The sequence below is a fragment of the Phyllostomus discolor genome, chromosome 1 (genome assembly GCF_004126475.2).
Source record: "Phyllostomus discolor isolate MPI-MPIP mPhyDis1 chromosome 1, mPhyDis1.pri.v3, whole genome shotgun sequence".
NCBI classification, from domain to species: domain Eukaryota; kingdom Metazoa; phylum Chordata; class Mammalia; order Chiroptera; family Phyllostomidae; genus Phyllostomus; species Phyllostomus discolor.
In genome coordinates, this window is record NC_040903.2 from 196,764,185 (window position 1) to 196,785,617 (window position 21,433).

The 21,433-nt window shown below is 41.2% G+C and overlaps 1 protein-coding gene across 6 annotated transcripts in view; it reads left to right on the forward strand.

The window, feature by feature from the left end:
• YLPM1 (YLP motif containing 1) overlaps nt 1–18,684 on the forward strand; it is a 61,790-nt gene extending 43,106 nt beyond the window's left edge. For 2 of the 6 annotated variants that reach the window (XM_036012209.1, XM_036012224.1), the window contains 10 exons: nt 2,182–2,244; nt 2,533–2,652; nt 2,863–3,039; nt 3,127–3,210; nt 3,499–3,582; nt 5,608–5,688; nt 8,804–8,855; nt 14,034–14,164; nt 17,775–17,957; nt 18,276–18,684. In XM_036012209.1, coding sequence (XP_035868102.1) covers nt 2,182–2,244; nt 2,533–2,652; nt 2,863–3,039; nt 3,127–3,210; nt 3,499–3,582; nt 5,608–5,688; nt 8,804–8,855; nt 14,034–14,164; nt 17,775–17,921 — 939 coding nt within the window. In that variant the 3' untranslated portion in view covers nt 17,922–17,957; nt 18,276–18,684. Of the gene's footprint in view, nt 1–2,181; nt 2,245–2,532; nt 2,653–2,862; nt 3,040–3,126; nt 3,211–3,498; nt 3,583–5,607; nt 5,689–8,803; nt 8,856–11,960; nt 13,839–14,033; nt 14,165–17,774; nt 17,958–18,275 lie in introns of those variants that run through there. The other 4 variants (XM_028506841.2, XM_028506842.2, XR_004900065.1 and 1 more) reach the window with 4 other exon arrangements.
• The last annotated feature ends 2,749 nt before the right edge of the window (nt 18,685–21,433 follow it).

Consider the following 21,433-nt stretch of genomic DNA (forward strand, 5'->3'; position numbering starts at 1 on the left):
TTAGAAGTTAGAGCTTAACTGTTTGGCAAAAAAAAAAAAAAAGATATCAAAAAGAGGGAGGATTAGGAGGCTTGATTAGTTAAGGATTGTTTTCCTAGTGACCTTCAAATGTATCCATCTTAAATTATTTTATATTGCAGAATAATTAGATTCCATTTCAGTAAACTGGCACAGGAGATTTTCATCAGATATTTTGACTCTGTATATGTATATATGTCATCTTAAAACTTATTTCATTTGTTGTTAATATAGCTACCCCAGCTTTTCTGTGATTGTTGTTTGTATGATATATCTTTTTCTATCCTTTTCATTTGATGTCTTTGTGTCTCTGAATCTAAAGTATGTCTCCTATAGTTGGATCATGTTTTTTTATGAAGTCTGACCATTTCTGACTTTCAGTTGGATTGTTTGATTTATTTACATTTAATGTTACTGATACAGTTGGCTTAATTACATTTTTGGATTGTTCAGTTGTATAGAAATTCAGTTGATTTTTGCATGTTGATCTTATATCCTAACACACTGCTAAACTCATTAGTTCTAATAGATTTTTAGTGGATTCCTTAGGATTTTCTATATACAAGATCATGGCATCTGCAGATGGAGGTGGTTTTACTTCTTCCTTTTCAGTATGGATACCTTTTATTTCTTTTTCTTGCCTAGTTGCTTGGGCTAGTATCCTTAGTACAGTGTTATGTAGATGTGTGAGAGTGGACATTCTTATTTTATTCCTGATGTTAGAAAACTTTCAGTCTTCCATCATTAAGTATAATGTTAAGTCTGGGTTCTCAATAGATGCTTTTCATGTCGTTGAGGAGATTCCTTTCCATTTCTAGCTTGTTAAATGTTTGTATTGTGAAAGAATGTTGGATTTTGTTGAATGCTTTTTCTGTGTCAATTGAGGTTTTTGTTTTTATTATATTGTTTACGATTTTATTCTGTTGTTTGTACTTTTTTTATTCTGTTGATGTGACATATAAATTGCTTTTCAGACATTTATTTAAATCCCTAGGGTAAATTCACTTGGTGTATAATTCGTTTTATGTTTCCAGATTCAGTTTGCCAGTATTTTGTTGAGGATTTTTGCATCCGTATTCATAAGAGATATCTGGTTTTCTGGTGATATTTTCATCCGGTTTTGATATCTGCTGTCTGCTTGATTTGAAATGCTGGCCTCACAAAAGGAGCTAGGAATTAATTGTTCCTTCCTCTTCTGTTTTTGGCGAGAGTTTATGAAGATGTGGTATTAATCCTTCTTTAAATATTTGTTAGAATTCAATAAGGTAGTTGTCTGGACCTCATCTTTTCTTTGTGGATAGTTTTTGATGATTAATTCATTCTCATGTCTTGTCATAGTTGTATTCTCATTGAGTCAGTTTCACTAGTCTTTTGTCTTTCTAGGGATTTGTCCATTTCATCTAAATTATCTAATTTGTTGATTGGCATACAATTGTTTGTAGTTTTCCTTTGTAACTCTTTTATTTCTGTAAGGTTGGCAGCCATGTTCCCTTTTTCATGTCTGATTCTAATAATTTGAGTCTTCTCTTTTTCCAGTGTCTTAAGGTGGAGGGCTAGGTTATTATTTAAGGTCTTTCTTCTGTCTTAATAAACTTTCTTATAAGCATGGCTTTGGATGCATCCCATAGGCTTTGTTACATTGTATCAACATTTTTACTTATCTCCAAGTATTTTCTTATTTTTCTTCTGGTTTCTTCTTTGACCCATTGGTTAACTAGGAGTATGGTGTTTAATTTCCACATACTTGTGCATTTCCCAAATTCTTCCTACTGTTAATTTTAATTTTTCCATTGTAGTCAGAGTACTTTCTTTTATTTCTATCCTTTCAAATTTATTAAAGTTCATTCCATGGTATATCATGTGGTCTGTCGTGGAGAATGATAGGTCATTGTGAACTGTAAGATTTTATTGTAGCCCTGACCTGTGAGGCTCAGTTGGTTGTGTGTCATTCTGCCAAGTGAAAGGCCATTGGTCTGATTCTCGGTTAGGGCACATGCCTGGGTTTCAGCTTCAGTCCTGGTTGGGGCACAATGTTTCCCCTTCACGTTGGTGTTTCTCTCCCTCCCTTTCCCTCTCTCTAAAAAATAAGTAAAAATTGTTTTTTAAAAAAGCTTGTATTGTAAAAATATCTTCTCTGACTGATTGTTTTTTCATGTGTTTCAGATTGTTGTTATAATGAGAGGATTGCCTGGCAGTGGAAAGACACATGTTGCAAAACTTATTCGAGTGAGTACATGAGAGCCAAAGCGCCAGGTGCTTTTATTAGCCATTTGTCTTCTTACCAAGCAGAATCTGTCAATACAGGTATTTCTCATTTAACCCATTCTAGCTGGCTCCCGTGGTAGATGCTGTCCCTTGTAAATTTGGCTCTGCTTAGACAGGTGTTTTTTCCTCTGTTTAATTTGAAGCCACCAGAAGATTATATACTGTTTAGCCCTGAGAAGAAACTGGAGTGTAAACATGCATTAATTTATTTCATAAATTCTCTAACTTTCTTGACTGCATGATTCTTAGGATAAGGAGGTAGAATTTGGAGGACCTGCACCCAGAGTTCTAAGCCTGGATGATTACTTCATCACTGAAGTGGAAAAAGAAGAAAAAGATCCAGATTCTGGGAAGAAAGTGAAGAAGAAGGTATGGTCACATCGTGACTCATCACCAGCAGTGAGAGGAGGAGTGTGGCCCTTTGAGACAGAGGAAGGCTCTCCAGTTGTTGAGCCCAGACTTGAGCGCTCAGTTCGAAAGAATGACCGCAGAGTTGTCTCGGGCCGCGTGCTGACCAGGGCAGAGGTTCGGGGCAGTCTTTGCTTCTGCTAACTCGGTGTCTCCTTGTGGGGATCCTAGGTCATGGAGTATGAATATGAAGCCGAGATGGAGGAGACCTATCGCACCAGCATGTTCAAAACTTTCAAAAAGACTCTGGACGATGGCTTTTTCCCCTTCATCATCCTGGATGCCATCAACGACAGAGTTAGGCATTTTGACCAGTTCTGGAGTGCAGCAAAAACCAAGGGATTTGAGGTGCAGACTTAAGCGAGTTTTAGAGTGCTTTGTGTTACCACGTGAGCGCTGCGTTGGTTTGCCTAATCCCTGTTCATTCCTCCTCAGGTGTATTTGGCTGAAATGAGTGCCGATAACCAGACATGTGGCAAGAGAAATATTCATGGAAGAAAGCTTAAAGAGATAAACAAGGTGATTTAGGGGAACATAGAAGTTGTCGTATTTTAAACTTTATTTAGGCTGTATCATCCCTGTTGCCTGGAAGTTCTTGTTTATCCCCTTTTCATTCAAAATACCTTTTCTACCTGCTTCAGCAACTGTTTCTTAGCCACTACAGCTCAGTGAGAAAGGGGTCTTCGCTCTGCCTGCAGCTGGTGTGTTAGATGTCCCAGTACCAGTTAGTTTGTCTTGGATGCTCACCTGGTGGTGGTTCTTCGAGTTGTTTCCGGAAGTAACTTGACCCCCTGAATCTCTCAATAGATGGCCGATCACTGGGAAACTGCACCTCGTCATATGATGCGCCTGGACATCCGTTCTTTGCTGCAAGATGCTGCTATTGAAGAGGTGGGTGTCCTTTGCCTCAAAGTGCAGAAATGACCCCTTTTCCCCCTTTTAAGAACACCTGTATCACTGTCATTGAGATGAACCAGTTATTAGTATTTGTCCACATTTTCTCTATATTGATATATTCTCCCTCTCCTCCTCATTAGTGTTATTACTACTATTTTTATCACTGTTGACTGTGGAACCACTTGAGAGTTAAGTTGCAGGGGTCATAACCCTGCATCCCGATATATTTCAGTGGGTGTCCCAAGAACAAGGGCATTCTTTTACAAAACTGAAGTATCAAGTGATTCAAACTGTAGTCTGAATTATCTCATATACAGTTTGCATTCAGATTTCACCAGTTATTCCCATGATGTGCTTTTATCATATCAATTTTTTAAATTCAAGATGGAGTTCTTCAATATAAAAAATAGCTTCTTAGCCATGCCATTCTTATGGAAGACAAAGAATTTTTGAAGAGTAAAGTCAGTTGTTTTGTAGAATTCCCCTCAGTTTGAGTTCATTCGATGATGTCCACATGGTTAGTGTTAGGTTAAACACCAGCAGGGACGCTGCAGAGGTGACCTGTCCTCGGTGCATCGTAACGGGAGACACATGATGTCAGTGTATTTCACTGTGGGCGATTTCAGTGTTGACCGTTCGGTTCAGGTGGAATCCATCACATTTTTCTCTTTGTAATAAGGAATCTACAGGGAGATGCTTTGAAACTGTTAAATATTCTGTTCCCCAACAAATTTTTGTGCAGCGATACTTCTTGCCTAAATTAATTATTAATTTGGTGAAAGTAAATCTTTATCATGGAAAAGACAAGAATTTTTCTTTTTTAATCAATCATGCACTTTTCTTTTGCTCGTCCTCCTCCTGTGAAGGAGAGTCATTCAGCGTTGTCACACTGTTACACGTTCTCGCCTCCTGTGCCGCTCCCCGGCCCATTTCCCTCCGGCATCTGCCCCGGCTGTTTCCCAGAGGCTCCCTCACCAAAGGGTTCCATGGCAGCGGACAATTCTCACTTATCCTGTTGCTTAATTTTGCAATTCCATATGACCTGGTTGAGCTTCTTCAAAACATTTTTCTCCTGGCTCCTGTGAATCCACCTTTTCCTGCCTTTCCTCTGGCCACGCCTTTTCAAAGTTTCCTTTGCTGGCTTCTCTTGCCTCAACAAGAGAAGTGCTTTAGGGTTTATCTATCCTAGGCTCTGGTTTTATTTTGCACATTCTCTATGGGTAATCTTTCTGGTTACATGCCCTCAATATTAAATTGTAAAGACTGGAATGCATTTTATCAACACCTTAGCAATAATTATATCTGAGTACAGGTGATTTTTATAATCAACATTGTTTTCCAAATTTTCTACAGAAAAACATATATTACCTTAGTACATCTCAAACCCAACCCTTCCAGTATGTAACTTAGCCAAACCTGTTCCTTTTCTAGGATTCTCTGTATTAACAATTAGACCCCTCAGTCACTTTGGTGCTGCAGCCTTGACTCTCTGCATTATTCCTGACTCTCTTTTCCATTATACCAAAGCTTGAACCTAACCCTCCACTGTGTAGTCGGTCTACAGGTTTTGTCAGTTGTAACTTCCACATATTCTCCCTAACCCACCTGCTGTTTGTGTTGCTACCACCCCAGACCGTGCTACTGCCGTTTTGTCGCTCTGTCTTTTCTTAACATTTTGAAACTTGAATCATACACGTTTTACTTGATTGGAAAAATACTTGTTAAAGGTTTTAAAAAGAAATCCTAGTCATTTTATAGGCATTCAAAACAGGTAATTACCAACGTCATAGGAAATTGTAAAGATAGATATCCCAGGAAAACGAAAGGCAGGCTTATTATTGTCTTTTATCAGGTTGGTTTTAAAGTTTAGGATGTTAAAAATGACTTAGTATGTAACAATGAGACCATGTGGCCTTGCTCTAGGTGACTGTGCTCATTTCAGATCTCATTGAGGAGGGACTCAGCGTTTTCCTAAGTATTAACTTAATCTTTTTCATTATGATTATTGGGGTGGTGTAGGTAGAAATGGAAGATTTTGATGCAAATATTGAAGAACAGAAAGAAGAAAAGAAAGATGCAGAAGAAGAGGAAAACGAACTGGTAGGAGACAGACCAACCACTTTGAATAAAGTGTCTCTTCATTAAAATCCTTAGGTGTTTAAATTCAGATCTGTGGTCAGATTATTATTGTTGATATGCACCGTAATGGTAAAAGTTTCATGATCATCTTCAAGGAGACTTTTGGATACTTTTTACTTTTCTCCTGACCAAAAGAACCCTCTACTGTGTTGTTACAAGAAAATTTTAAGAATGCTAAGAAACTTACCCTTGTACTTACTCATCTATTTGTGGGGTGGCTTTAGGGGAATATACTTTTTAAGAAAATCAATTACATATGAAAGGGCATTCTTATACTCCAGCAGATATGTGGTACAGCCTACCACATATGCATAATTTTCTCTTCTTTGCTGTAAGATATCAAAATTGAGTTTCTGTCAACTGAGGCAGAAGAACTTACTGAATGAGGAGGCAGAGGGTTGCCGTAGACTGCTGGATTTGTTCTACATTTTATTCTGTTAAGTAATGGGGGAAATTATTTGACTGTATAGGCAATGCATTTTGCTTAGGCTGATTAGAGACTTACATAGTGTGAGTTCAAAGTTGCTGTGTTCCTCCTGTAACTGCTTTTGATCATGTGTCTTAGAAATGTTTGCCTTACCCTGTCATTCACGAATATGCGACCTACAGAGTTACGTTACTTTTCAGTGTTTGCTAAATGAGGTACAGAGATTAGAAGTGCCTTGGAATAGTGTTGCTTTTTCAATTCAGAGTGTTACTCGGTTTATTTAATATTTCAGCTCTCGCTAACGCTGCTTCTCATATTCTTCTGAAAATGTACAAAGCGAGAACCCTGATTCCCACCTCCCAGAGAATACAGGCACTCTAAGGTGTGGTCCCATAAACCCATGCATGATGTGAAGGACTCTGGGTAGAAACTGCGTGTTTATATAAAGAGATGGTGCCAACCTTTACATTTCTAGATTTCTATGTGGATTAAAAAATAAGCTTTAAAGTTAATAGCATTTGAGTCTCAGTATGTTATTTTTTTCTTTAAACAAAGCATTTTTCTTAATTAGGTTGTATTTTGACATGTATGAGCCAAAACATAGGCAGGAAATTCACTTAAAGGTCCATGCTGTGCTGGAACATGGCTAATGACCTCATTAGCTGCTCACAGCGTGCATACTAGAAAGTGATCATGTGGGAAGTCTCTAATGTTAGCTTTCTGAAGCCCCGTCTGTCTTTTGTGGAGAGTTCAGGATTTGGTTCATAACGTCTGATTTGCTTAGGCATAGGTCAAAACTTAGAACTTACAATTTTTTAAAATACAATGCTCTGTAATAATACAGTTTCACATTAGAAACCTGGCAAGGAAGCCTTAGGCCTCTACCCTGCTGGACTGTCTCTTTTATTTCCAAGTGGCTTAATTAACATTTTAAGCAGTGAGAAGATGATGTCGTTTTAAGTGAGAACATGGTGGTTCCAGCAGGGGGACATTAATACACTCGTTTTGCCTTTGTTATGAAACTTCTCTTAACCCATTCAAAGATGCAGAATCCAGATCTTCTACTTTTGGGCTTTATTCCAAGAGTAAAAGATGCTTGGAGAATTTTAACCAAAGGGTTAAGAGCAAGTCTCATGTCATTCGGACCGTATTAATGACATTCTCAATAAACTTTGCATTTGTCTGCTCTGTACTGACGACTACAGCTGGGTGAAGGCCAGGCTTTTCTCCATTAAGAGAATGGGTGGGGCAGTCATTGGTTTGACAGTCTGCCTTCATTAGTGCTTCCGTGAATCTGGTTCATGTGACTCAGAATTTACAATTAATCTAGTGATGCTTAAGGTTGTCAGATGACTTTTGAGGTATATCTTGTACAAATTTCATCAATACTTCCAACACCATCACTTCAGCATAGCTTTGTCTTGGTTTGTTCTTAAAATGTATTTGAAAAAGATGGTATAATTTATAAACCTGGAATACTGCCTAATGAGTTGAAATTGAATTATTATTCTGATTTAAAGACTAGAACTGTATAAGACCTGTAGGTTTCCTGGAAGAAGGACAATGCTCTATTAAAGTCTCACAAAGAAGCTACCGCCCTGAAAATGTTCAACATACTTTGTAACTTACGTGTGTCAGTCTATTCTATGAACTTGAACATTCCCAATAGTCGGGAGATACATTGATTCTTAAAAGATGCTGACACCTTTGATGAACCTGTTCTACATAATAAGTTCTAGTGTTAAAGTTCTGTATGTTAGGGTCTGATAGAGAACAGAGTCCAAATAAAAGAAAAGGGGAATCATAGTAAATTACAAAAAAAGTATATACTTAACTTGCCAGGTGAATAAACTGAAAGGATTATTACATAGTTAAATAGGTATGTTGGGAAATTTGAAAATATTATGGGACTTTGTTTGAAATAAATCACCCAGTCATTTTATTAAATAAGATGTAAATTGCCTGTGGAGATTTCTGTTTTTTCATATAATAGGGAAATATGATTTTAGAAGACATCAAAAATAATAATCAGTTTCCAACTTACGAAAAAGAAATGCTCTGAAATTGATTCAGTAAAATTAGCCTTTGTAAGATCTGCTGGTAAATGTATGGAGTCATTTAAAAATGAAGTTGAATTTCATAGTTGTATTCAGTGGTACTAAGTTTTCTCCTTTCTTTTGAGTATTCAAAATTATGCTGGACTGTAACTGTCTTGAAAAACACTCTGGACCTCACGGCTACTATCACTTGAGTAGAGCAATTGATTTGAGATAATAACCCAGCTAGTATTATAAATCCTCTGCTACTCTGAATAATACTTGCACAGTAACTACCATACATTCTTACCATATTTGCTATACAGCTGTTGTTCGGACCACAGTCGTGTGTCCTGAACTGTAGCTGCTTCAAAGCGCCTTCATGATACCATTCTGAAGTGATTACTCTAAAATCTAGGCAGTGACGATTTATGAACTTGGTAATTCAGTTTCTTCCAAGATAATGAAACTGTGTTTTCCCGAAGGATATTTTTATAACGAGTGAGTGGAAACTGTATCCATTCCCAGTTTTAATGCTTTTCCAAAATCAAAAGTGATATGCATGTATGTGTCTCTTTCTAACCCTTCGAGCTTCTCTCTGTGTACGATTTAGGGTTACATTCCGAAAAGCAAATGGGAGATGGACACATCTGAGGCAAAGCTAGGTGGGTATTTCCTTTTTCCTGTTTTTATATGTGATACCTGATGGTAATGGTCATAGATCTTTCTGCTGTAAGGAGAACAAATTTCCCGAAAGTTCTGCTTCAACCAAGATTTTTGGCCTACCTTACATCCTCAGCCTGTTTTGTTAGCTTTCCGTTTACCTAGTTATGTCTTGTGACAGAATGAAAGAAGAGTGTTTTAAAAGAACTACCTTCGATACCACTTCAAGTTTTTCTAGAGTTAAGTGGGAACACATGATAAATTTAGTAATAAAATGCTGTCACTTTTGAAATCCATTCTTTCATATTAATCAGATGTTAGTACTGATGAGAATTCTGGTTTTCTAAGAATATTTAACTGCAGTCCAAAGTTGAACCAGATTGTGAGTACTTTGGGTAGAAATAATAGGAATAATGAATATTGAAGCTTAAAAATTAATTAAAAGGCAATTATTTTCCTTGTATAATAAATTAGAGTTTCTGGGTAGGAAGTGATTGCTGTATCATTTAGGTTTTTGAATAGCCTGCTTTATAAGATTCTACTTATATTTCCCTTCAACTTGCCTGTAGTGCCAGATTATAAGGTAAACTGGTTTAAATGGTTGTCTAAATCAAAAATTGGAACTGTTTAGTGTGAAGTTATCTGCCAAGCAGAAAATCATGCATATCCAGTGGATTTTCCTCCAATATTTCATAGCATTTTTTTCTTTTTTGTTTCTGTTTTTACCTTACTTAAAGAGAACCATTGAACATGTGGATTAAGATATGTTAATGACTAATCTAAGAAAATGTGATAAGGACTTTTTGAGAAGATTGACCTCACTAATATATGAAGTAGGGCTATCGGTCTGTGAGTTTCTCTTCCTGGGATCATGCTGTTATTCCAGAACTGAAGGAACCATCTAAATATCCTAAGTTTAGAATGTATTTGGTCATTCAGCTACTTCACTGTTTGCGATACGTTGTCTGTGTTTCCGACATCAGAGGGTGCATTTCACAGTCCCACAGGCTGTGCCTTTTATTTTGCCTGGCTGATCACGTTTCCCATTGATGTTGACCAGGTCTGGTGTTAAAAGGTAGTTCCATGAACTGCAGTGTTACTGCATTATTGGGATAGTTGCTTTGTTGTAAAGTCTGGATTGTTTTTTCTACTGTATGTCCTGTGAAAACTGTACGTGGTTACTGACATTCTTCCACTAGTCTTCCCTCTGTAGGAAATCTTCATAACCAACTATCTCCTTCCCTAAACTTTTAAAGAATTTATAAGTGTTTAAATGCAATTAAATATGTAGGAAAATAATCATCACAACTTACTTTTAATAATAATGCTTTAGATCTGCTTATCTCAACATTAGATTAAGACTGTTGGAACTTCTGTACTTTTACGATGACCTGTACGACCGTAAAGATCGTGTCCCTTTTCCCTGCTCCTCTGAATAGTGTTTATATTTGGGGGCATAGAGCAATCATAGACAAGAGGGATTGCAAAAGAGAGAAATATTTTAGCCAAGCATATAGCCAGAGGCCTTATGTCATATATGGTCTAGGATAATGTGTTTTTAAACTCTAACCTATTTTCTATTTTTCTTTCTAATTTTTAAAGAGAAAGGAAAATGGAAATTGGTAATGATGATTCAGGAAAATATGCTATTAATCTTGGTATTGATTTCTGGAAAAAATTCTTGCCTGTCTACCATTTGCTTCTCAGAACATACATTTTATACAAATTGAGTCTATTTTAAATGCAGTGTTGCACAGTGTATTCCAGAAACGGATTTGTTAAGTAAACCATTTCAGTTAAAGGCACTAAAGATGTAGCAGGGAATCTGGAAAGTACATTCTAATGAGCTTGCAGTTGGGCATTGGTTTATTTTTAATCGGAGTGACACTGATGTATGTAAGTACGTGCTTCTCACACCCTGTGTTACGTCGAGAGCTCATCTGCCCGTGAAGGAAGACAGGTCAAGTGTGAGCATCCTTGAAAGTGCTCGCCTCTTTGAGATTAGCCTGTGGAAGCAACTAAAAAGATTCTTCGCTATAACACGAAGATCTTCACCTGAGAACTAGCCTATTTATGTTGCCTTCCTTATCGTAACAAATTCAGTAAATTTGATTATCAAGTACAGTTCATTTTTCTGAATTTCCCAACATTCTTAAGTCACTCTTGGTAACATGGTTATGCTGGATGGAAGCATATTAAGCTTTAGCAGTGTCACATTGAGCCAGAAGAGCCGAATCTGAAACTGAGGAATTTTGATTCACAAATGAGTCTGCCAATGAGAAAATACTCACCTGTACTCTTTCAAGGAGAGAGTTAAATCTCATTGCAGATTCTCAACCTATGTTCATGAAGCACAGTATACAGTCCAGGCTGTGTTTGAGTGTGACCAATTAGAAGTGGTATGATTTTAGACACATTCAGAACTGGCCCTGGCTGGCATGGCTCAGTGGGTTGAGCTCCAGCCTGTGAACTGATAGGTCGCCGGTTCTATTTCCGGTCAGGGCACACGTCTGGGTTACAGGCCAGGTGCCCAGTTGGGGGCGTGCGAGAGGCAACCAGTCGATGTATCTCTTGCACATCCAAGTTTCTCTCCCCCTCTCTTTCTCCCTCCTTTTCCATCTCTCTAAAAATAAATAAATAAAATCTTTTTAAAAAGAGAAGAGAAAGAAAAACATTCAGAACTGGGCTGCACTTCTGGCTTGGATGTCGTAGAGCTGTTGAGACTGCCGTGTTACCCCTTGAGTTGCACCCAGGACCCAGGCACCCTAATGCATGTCAGAGGCTGGGGAAGCTTAGCCTTGAAGCTGCTTAAGTTCCAGTGACGTGATTTAGGTTTCTGCATATTGAGTTCTTTTGCGTTTCTCATCTCTGTCATTTGTCTCTGCTTGTGAGTTACTGTGTGTAGGTCCTTCCATGTGTCAGGCGGTTCATCTCCGCAGTCGGAATGCAGTTACGATTTGTACAGGCACGTGACTTCTGTGTGTTCACTACAGACAAATGTCCAGAAACATTATTTACTTAGGAAATACACAGATATATCTAAGTTTTTTTCTTTTGTGCTATAATATATATCGTGTTTCAGAGATGTGTTAAAAATCTGTGACTAGTCAAGTTGGATATTAAACCTTCATCTTCATCTTAAAACGTCATCTTTTGAAACTCAAACCTCTGAAAATCGTTAGTGTGAGTGTATTGGACACGGGTTGTCTTCTGTAACTAGCGCCCCAGACGCCTCCTCCCTCACCTTATGCCGTACATCTGTGTGTTTGGGTTCCCAGGGTGCCACGTGGAAGAGGCATGAACCTTTCTTCGGCCTCAAGAAGGAAACTTTAAACATGTTGCGCACAATCATATTTCAGATTAAACACTACAGACAGGGGTGTTCAGACTAAAACACGTGTTCTGAACCTCCTTCCATGTGGCCAGTATGGGACTCCTGGCCCGTGGCTCCTGTCACGCACAGTGTGGGAGGAAAAGCACTTGCAGTTCAGTCTCTGCACTGCCCTGCGTTGCTGCTTGGCCGCGCCTTATTCTTGGAATTGATATGAAACTTCCCTTCGAAGTATGTTAATGTCAGAATTGATCTTACTAAGCTTGGAAATCCTTTGAGGTTAATTAATAACTGTACGGGAGCTTCCTACTCTTCTGGCGGTACTGTAAGTGTCGAACTGAGACAGGTTTACTGTTTGTGGGACTTCGTTGGTTTTCTAATATTGTGACCCTGCACAATCAAGGGGTCACTTCTTTAAGATTCTGTGTAATATGGCCTGTCATATACATGTAGATAGAACCATTTGGTACAGCATGTTATTTACAGAGGTTAGGAGACTGTTTCTGTTGAACTCATCCATGTTAAAATTTTTCCAAATTGATATGATAAAAAAATTTTTTGAGTTTTGTGAAGTGTCGTAGTTTGCCTGGCCAGATTTTTAAATAATACTGTTTTTGTCGGGGAGGGGTTTAGAAAATAAAGGCTTTGCCAAGTATGCAAACTGTTACTGGTTTTTGTAGCCTGTGTGGTATGGTGCAATTAGCTTTGTGTGAAACTTGCACATTCGAAGCATAAACTCGCCCTCTCCTGCCACTGCTTCCATTGTACGTTTCATGTCACTTTTCTCCAACTTGGTGCCTAAAAGATTTCTGTTATATACACTCTGCACCCTTTGTGGAGTTCAGTGAAGTGTGGCTATTGAGTGTTTCGGAAGTTTTCAGATTTTCCTTTATTGACCTGCTTAATAATAGTGTGCTTATAACAACTACAGATGATTTAAAAGTTTAGTGCTTCAGTGTAACCAAACTATGTAACATAGTATTCCACATGTAGATATCAAAATCAGTATTAACAACCAATAAAAAAGACCACACATTTCATCTTGTGTTCTCTTTGAAGACACCTAAACTTGTACCTCGTAATTTCTGAATTGGAAGTTCCTGTTCATTTAACTGAGTACAGTGTGGGGCCCTTGGAAAGCCCAGCCCTCTCAAATTGAGGATTCAGAAAGGAAATTCGGATCTGGTCACTCTGGCTGACTAGCCCTTCGCCTCAAAGTGGTCAGCAGTGCTACACAGTATAACCGAAGGAAGTAGTGGTTTGTGCGGTCAGCTTACTCATACACATTAACTCATGTGAATCTTCTCACAGAGGTCGAACTCCCAGGAACCCGTTCATCTAAAACCTTTTAAAACGTTAGCTTGGCTCATCAAGTTCTTGGTACTACCTGCTTTTCATGTGACACAGCATCACACATGATTGCAGGTCCAATGGGTGGTGTTCACACTGCGCCAGAGGAAAAAAGAATGGGAAAAAGTGTTTTTTAAAAAAACCCAACTTTGCATTTTCCTTCGGAGCATGAGAGCTGAAAGTGTGATTTGGGAGGGGTGGCTGGGGGACAACAGGGAGGCCAGGAGACAAGCGCCTTTCTTGCTCTGTCCATGTGTGTTACCTGAACCAACATCGTAATGTAATGGCTGTCAGGACGAACAGCGGATGAATAGTGGAAGTGGCACAGAACTCGATAGTGTCTCGGCCAAGAAGATGGTCTGGATCTGCGAGAGATGCTGCTCGCAAGCGCGTGGATGCGGCGCCCTCTGACAGTGCTCCCACCTTCCTTCCCTTGTTTGTGCATCGCGTGCAAGCTCCCACTCCCCCTTAACGCTGCGGCTCTGTGTTTGTCCCCCAGACAAGCTGGATGGCTTGAGGACTGGCACTAAGAGGAAGCGGGACTGGGAGGCAATTGCCAGCAGAATGGAAGATTATCTTCAGCTCCCTGACGATTACGACACTCGTGCTTCTGAGCCCGGGAAGAAGAGGGTAAGGGGCTTCGTCAGTAGCTGCCGGCAGAGGGAGGGGCCCCGGTTGGGCGTCTGGTTTTAGAAAGTTACAGGCAAATAATCACACATATGCTGCTTTTTGGAGCAATTTAGTTTACACTATATTATATTACACTTCAGAAAAACGAGTCAGACTTTATAAATTTTCAGGTCAAAGCATACAAGTAAACTTAAAAATGGAGAACAGAAATGGCTAGCATGTTGTCAACCTTAACGGACTTTGGAGTAGCCACTTGGGCCATTTTGTCATGGAGCAAAGGAGCCAGGTGCAGAGAAGAACGTTAAAGAGAATCTGTGGGACTTCTTAACAGACCAGATATAGAGAGTCCAGGAGGGGGTAGACTCAGGGCTGGCTCTTCAGGGTTCTGGGCATAAGCACTCCATGTGTGGGGTGCCATTTACTGAACTAGTAGAGTAAAACTGGAGGAGTCAAAAGTTTGAGAGTGAAAAATCAGAAGTACAATGAGGGGCCAGTTAAATTTGAAATGATAATAGGACTCAGGACTCCAACATTTAGAGTACAGTTAGAGATAAGTGTTTCGAGAAGTAGAGAGAAGTGCATCATTAAATGGTACAGAGAAGACAAGTAAATTGGGAACAAAGAGATAGCCACTGAGTTTGACACATGGAGATCATTGATGATTGATCAATAATCAGTCAGATTTTCTGTAAGAGTTGAAGCATAGAAGTTTTGCCCACAACAGGGCACAGAGAGATAAAGTTAGGTCTTTCACAGAGATGTCAAGTTCAGCAAAAGCAGTATCTCTGTATAGCCCTCAAAACGAAGTAGCAAGGCAGAAGGGGTCATATGATACATGATCTGCATAAACCTTTTCCAGCTGATCAGTCTTGATCTTTCTCTGTCAGCACCTCCTTAAATGATTTCCTAGTTTGCCCTGTTTGGTTGTACAGTCAGTTATTTATCCGGTCCCTTATTGATAGATAAGTATGCTGTTTTCATTTTATTGCTAATACTGTGTTGAAAGTCATGATGTATGAGGTCTGTCCAGAAGGCACCCAGCCATTTACTATGAACAATAGAGACATCTGTTGAAGAAGATACACGATACAAGAAACACTGTACATAGGATAATGGCGCCTCAGTCCCCTTCAAAGTAGGTACCTTGGGACCTCACACAGTTCTTCCTGTCACCATCAGCTGCCCCATTGTGTATTTTCCTGAAGCTCATCAACAATCAGAAATCTCTTCCCTTTTAAAGGTGATTTTAGTTTTGGGAAAAGCCACAAGTCACAGGGCGCCAAATCTGGGCTGTAGGGGGGCTAAGTCACCTGGGTGATTTGATGTTTCCCAAAAAAACTCTGCACGAGACATGATGCATTAGCGAACGCACTGTTGCAATGAAGCTGCCAATCACCAGTTGCTCATAGCTGCAGGCTTCTGAATCATAGGAATAGCTTCCACAGAGGAATGTTCAAGCTCAACTCAAAATTTGACACAGAACAGATTCATTGCTCTACTGGCTCAGTCATTTTGAATGTGATGGCCACACAGCACACATGGTCACTCAGCGGTGTCTACTGCCCCCACTGACTAGTGCAGTGAAGTCGTCATTGTTCACGCATGCCCATTCCAGTCCTCTCTCCTTGGCTGCTGGGTTACATCTGTGTCACACAAACTGTTCTCATTACATTAACGATGGCTGGAATTTTTCCGGACAGACCTCATGTATGTCTTGACATCTCCTTGAAAGTATATCCCTAGGGTGGACTTCTAGCACTCAAGCTGCAAGCTCATAGAATATGATTTATCATTTCTGACAGATATTGTGAGATTGCTTTCCAGAAAGGTACATCTATTCATACACCCACATGTAAGTAAACACCTGTTTTCCCACACTTGCCCCCGCAGCGCTGTTACCAGACTTTCAGATTTTTCACAATCTGATAAGTGAAAGAAAAGGCATCTCATTTTACATTTTTTAAATTAAGAATGAGGTTGTATATAATGCCTTTATCTTTATACATCATTGCCTTTTTCTGAATTTCTTCAGTACTTTACTAGAAAAAGAACATTTAACTACAAGGGGGTGAAGGTTTGTTAGGGCGGATACCATCACAGAGCACGGCAGGTTCAGAGTGCTTTCACGTGCGTCGTAGGCCCCGCTGCGTCTCCGTGGCCTGAGCGGGTGGGGAAGGCAGACCTGACCAGGGGCCTTCCTTGTGTGCCCAGCCGCACCCAGGGCCTACCCGTGTGGACACCTTCTATTCCAGTTTTAAGGTTGGGGCAACAGAACAGAAAGAACCCTTCTTGGGGATGATAATTCCGTGGAGTTCTGGTAACCATGAGTAATCTGAAATGAGAAATATTGTTCTCTAGTTTATTTTTAGTCCGATAACTATCACCCTCGTCAGTGAGCAGTTTGTGATCCCACGTACTTTAGGTTGTAAAGAGGTGGGCGGGGAGCTGAGCTGCGCACACCCTGGTTCTTTAAAGCGGCCCCACTGTGGCTCTCCTCCCCTGCCTTGCTCCCGAGTTTCGGACGGTCTTTAACTCTCAGACCACTTGCAGAATCGACGTCAGAGCACCCGGAGATCCTGCAGGTGGCAAGGAATACACAACTCGTTATTTGTTCCTTTCCTGGGCTCTCTTGAGTTCGGATACTCAGCTTTTCACAAATCCCAGGCAAATTCCCTGGAAGTAACTTCCGCTCTATGAAAAGGTCATTCGGGAGAATTGATCCTACTATAATTTTACCAAAATGATTAGGTTTAAAATATAATTTAGTTTTTTAAAGTTTCACTTTCTTAGTTGGGTGTAAAATGGTAGCTCAAGTGGACTTGCACTTTGGTCCCTCGGTGACTGTGGAAGGTGAACCTGCCCCTGTACTGTGTGCTGAGCTCATTGCGGAGAACTTTTAGTGGCAGAGGATGGCGTCTGTGTGCCTCAAAACTTTCAGCGTTCGCTACGCTTTCTCTGCACTGGAACCTTTTTGAACAGTTAAGATCAATGGCCAACAAATGGAGATTGTAAATCTCAACGATAGTTCCTCTAGGGCAACCAGGAGGGACACTGACGTTTAAGCAGCCACTTCCAACTGAAGCCACTGTTCTGCAGGCACTGCCCAGAGACGCTGCCGCCGCAGGAGAGCGGGCTGGGCTGGATGCGGAGGGATCCCTGTGCTGGGACTTTATTCTGGGCGTGGGGGAAGGGTGCGCAGCCGAGCAGAGTCACGGCTGTGGATTTTCAGGAGATCATTCTAGCAAAATGGGTTGAGGGAGCGAGAGTGCACACAGGAGGACTGGGGAGAGGTTAGTGCTCTGCTTCAGGCTAGAAAAAAATGAGGTCAGTGAATTGAAAAAGCGTGACAGGAGTTGGAAGGGATGGGCCTGAGCCGATGCGCGCTGAACTGTCCGGAGCTGGCCTTGTGAGGACGTGGTGATTGCCTAGGGAGGCCTTCTGTAGCTTAAGATACGTGCCTTTCCCAGTTCTCCCACTTAATTTCTGTCTTTTTACACTTCTGGTTTCATGTTAGTCATCCTACCCCTTAGAGACTCTCCAAAGAGGGGAAAAGAAGTCTTTTGCATATTTATATTTCCTAAAGCCCAGCCTAACGCTGTGTTCTTTCCAGGTGAGATGGGCAGACCTGGAGGAAAAGAAGGATGCAGATAGGAAAAGGGCCATAGGTTTTGTGGTCGGACAGACTGACTGGGAGAAGATCACAGATGAAAGTGGTCACCTGGCTGAAAAAGCCCTCAATCGAACCAAGTATATATGAGACTTAGTTTTGAAACGGAGTCATTGTTCCCCTAAGGTAAGATACGGAGTCACATAAGTAGCCTACTGTGTGGTTGTTTTGAAGGGTTTGAGATCAGGTAGACAGCATGCTTTGTTAAAAATGCGTCCCTTTCTGTATTTTCTGGTTCTGAAAAAGTAAGTATGTGCTAGTGGCCAACATTTATAAAACGCTCTAAAAGGAAGCAATTTTCTGCAACCTGGCTCACCTGTGAACAAGTGAGACTTAAGAAAGCATGGGTTCTGTCATGTGTGAAGGAGTGGAGTGATGAGAGACTGAGGTCTGCTGAGCTTGCCTGCTCTGCCCCGGCATGACAGCCTCTCCGTTTCTTTCCAGGTGGTCCGCCTCACGGTGATCTGAAGCCAAGGCCCCCGGAGCTTCGTTGTGCGTCGCCTTGCTTCCACGTTTCCGTTTTCGTTCTGTTTCTACTGCTTTCGTTTTTTAAAGTTCTCCAGTGTCCCCAGGAGGTATTAGGATCTTGCTGTACCTAAGCAAGAAATTAAATTTTTTAAAAACTATTTTGGGGAGGGTGGGAGTGATAGGTTAACTGCCGAAACCAGGTGGGGATCTGCTGGAGGATTCCAACAGAAAATGTTTTCTCCACCTCACAATCTCACGGACTCTGTCATCATTGCTTTGTGGCTGTTTTGGTTTTTTACTGTATGTAACTGGTAGCTGATTGTACTAGGATTAAAAACAATAAACTTTCATGATAAAGCCGATGAGATTCATGGGCAATACAGCATGGGCCCCTTTCTCTTGTTTTCTCAGCTTTATTTTTATTGCTTTTTAGATATGATGTGTTCTGCTGGCATGCTAGCCGCACATCCCAAAACCTCTCTCCCACTGAGTATTACATGGCTCGATGATTCCATGGCACATAACACGAGGCTCGGTGACGTTCAAAACACTCATCTGTGTTTTATTGGTGGTTTCCTTCGCTACCTTTGTATCTTAAAGACTAGTACAGACAATTTTAGATGTTTGTGTGTTCCCTGGAGCACATCTGTTGTGCAACATGATTTACTTTATTTTTCAGGCCCTTTCTCTGTTCCTCCCTCTCTGTGTCCTTCCTCTTTTCACGTTCTCCCTTGATGCTATTGTGTTTGTATTTTTTTTGCTCTGACTTGGACACCTGCTGGACAGAATTGATGCACTCTGTGGAACCCAGGAGCTTATTGCCTTGGTGCTGATCCCGAATCATTGACTTTTTAACCCAGATCTCAGGGAAGGAGTGTGGGGATGCAGAGCCCTCTGGCAGGAAGCCTGTAAGCCTGCGGGTCTTCAGGTTCTTGCGAGATGGCTCGTGGTTGGGAAGCACGGCCTCCTGCTCGGATTTCCCTCTCTTGGGGACAGTGCCGGGGGAACACAGGAACATGCAGAGCTACAACCCATGTCATTCCTGTGTGAAAACAGAAAAGGAGCTATTTTCCCTTTTTCATTCTGCAAAGAAAAAGATGTCGTTTTCTGGCACGAGAGAACACAGAGAAGAGCCTCTCCCTCGAACACCGTTTCTACTTTGTAATCCGACTCGGTACGTTGTAAGTTTACTCACAAAAGGGCTTGAATATTTTGAAATGTCCACTTTTGGGATACAGACCTTTTAGTTTTGTGACTTACATTAAATACTGTGTATGGAGATAATATTTATTAGTATCTGAATAGTCCCACTTTGGGTTCAAGAACTTGAAATTATGGTACTGAAGACTAAGGTAATGGGAACTCCTGACAACTTCTGTATGTTATCCTCCCTGAAATTCTGAGCGTTACCTGTGTAAGAAGCTGTAAGTTCATGAACAAGTCAGTATTGAATGTGTGATTTGCTACATTAGACAACTCCCATTGTTTGTAGTATTTAACAAGCTACTTTGGTTACGTTGTGGCCAATAAGACATCGGTATGTACTGATCTTTTTCAGCTGCCTTTATGGTGTTGAGCGAAGGTGTATCACAAGATAGCCAGTAGAATTATTGTTTGTAGAAAGACCCACGAGATGTGTTCTCTAGTTCAGAAGGAAATGGAGGCATATATTTCTTATAGAGAATGTTTTACTTTCAGTCTTCGTAACCTTTTTACATTCTGACTGGCAGTGTTCAGATGCCAATTAAATGAGAAGTGGTAATCCTGTCGGTGTAGACTTCCGCTCAAGATGGCAGCACAGGTAAACACGGCTCACCTCCTCGCAGAACCCCATCAAAATCACAACTAAATTATAGGGCAGCCATCACTCAGAACCGTCAGAAACTGAAGTGAATGGAAGTCGACAGCTACAGAATAAAGAAACCGCACCCATCCAGACTGGTGGGAGGGGTGAAGATGCTCCACAAGCTGGCCCCACACCCACATATGGTGGATGAAAGTTAGGGAGGGATATCTCAGTAGTGACAAGTCCCAGCCCCACACCAGGTCCCCCAGCCCAGGGTTACAGTGCCAGGAAAATAAGGCCCCATAACAATGGTGGCAAAAACCAGTGGGGACTGAGTCAGTAGAAAAAACTCCCGAGGTCCCAAGCAATCCCCCTTAAAGATCAACACACAGACTTATGCAGACTCCCTCCTTCTGAGCTCAGCACTGTGGCAGCAGCTTGAAAGGCATCAGTGGCTTACAGGGAGGAACTGAAGTGTCTGACATCCAGGCGAGAGCTGTGGAACAGCTTTATTCCAGACAGAAAGGTGAGCAGAAGCCATTGTCCCTTTTCTGAGCCCTCTCCCCACAAAGCTACAGAGCTGGCAGGCAGCAGGCAAATACTGTATATGAGATTCCATCAGCCTCGCTTATACTGTTCATCCCACCTGGAGATCCACCGAAGCTCTGTCTCTCCGAACTTACAGCTGTTAACTGGGTTTTCTATATGAATGGCTTGTCTGGGCTCATGCTTCACAACTTTCTAAATCCTCTCAGACAAGCAATAGCTGGCTACGGTGAGCCCCCTACATCTTCCTGAGTAGCCCCAGGCCCGGCACTAACAGCAGCCAGCCTAGGTTCACAACACAAGTAGCAGCCATCTGCAGATTGCTTTATAGCTCATGCTGGGTGGCCCTGGGGAAAACGGGGGGGGCTGACTTTGGCCTTCATCACCTGGGAAACCCCAGATCCTTCACATCCAGAGGACAGTTACAGACCATGTCCGAGCACCACCATCCTGCCTCTGTACCGCTCATCCTCCACAAAGGGCGGAGGTTGGTGGTCAGTGGTCACCACCAGCCCTTGCAGTTGACTGGCCTGAGTAAATCCCTCCCATTGATCTGCCAACAGCAACCAAGACTCAATTACAAGAGGAGGGTTACTTAGCCCATATGGAGGGTGCACCTCAAGTACCCAGCTTGGGTGATAGGGGAGGCTGTGCCACTGGACCCTACAGGACACCTGCTACACTAGGCCACACTACCAAGACAGGGAGTCATAGCCACTCTACCTAATACATGGAAACAAACACACAGAGGCTGCCAAAGTGAAGGGACAGAGAAACATGGCCTAAATGCAAGAACAGATCA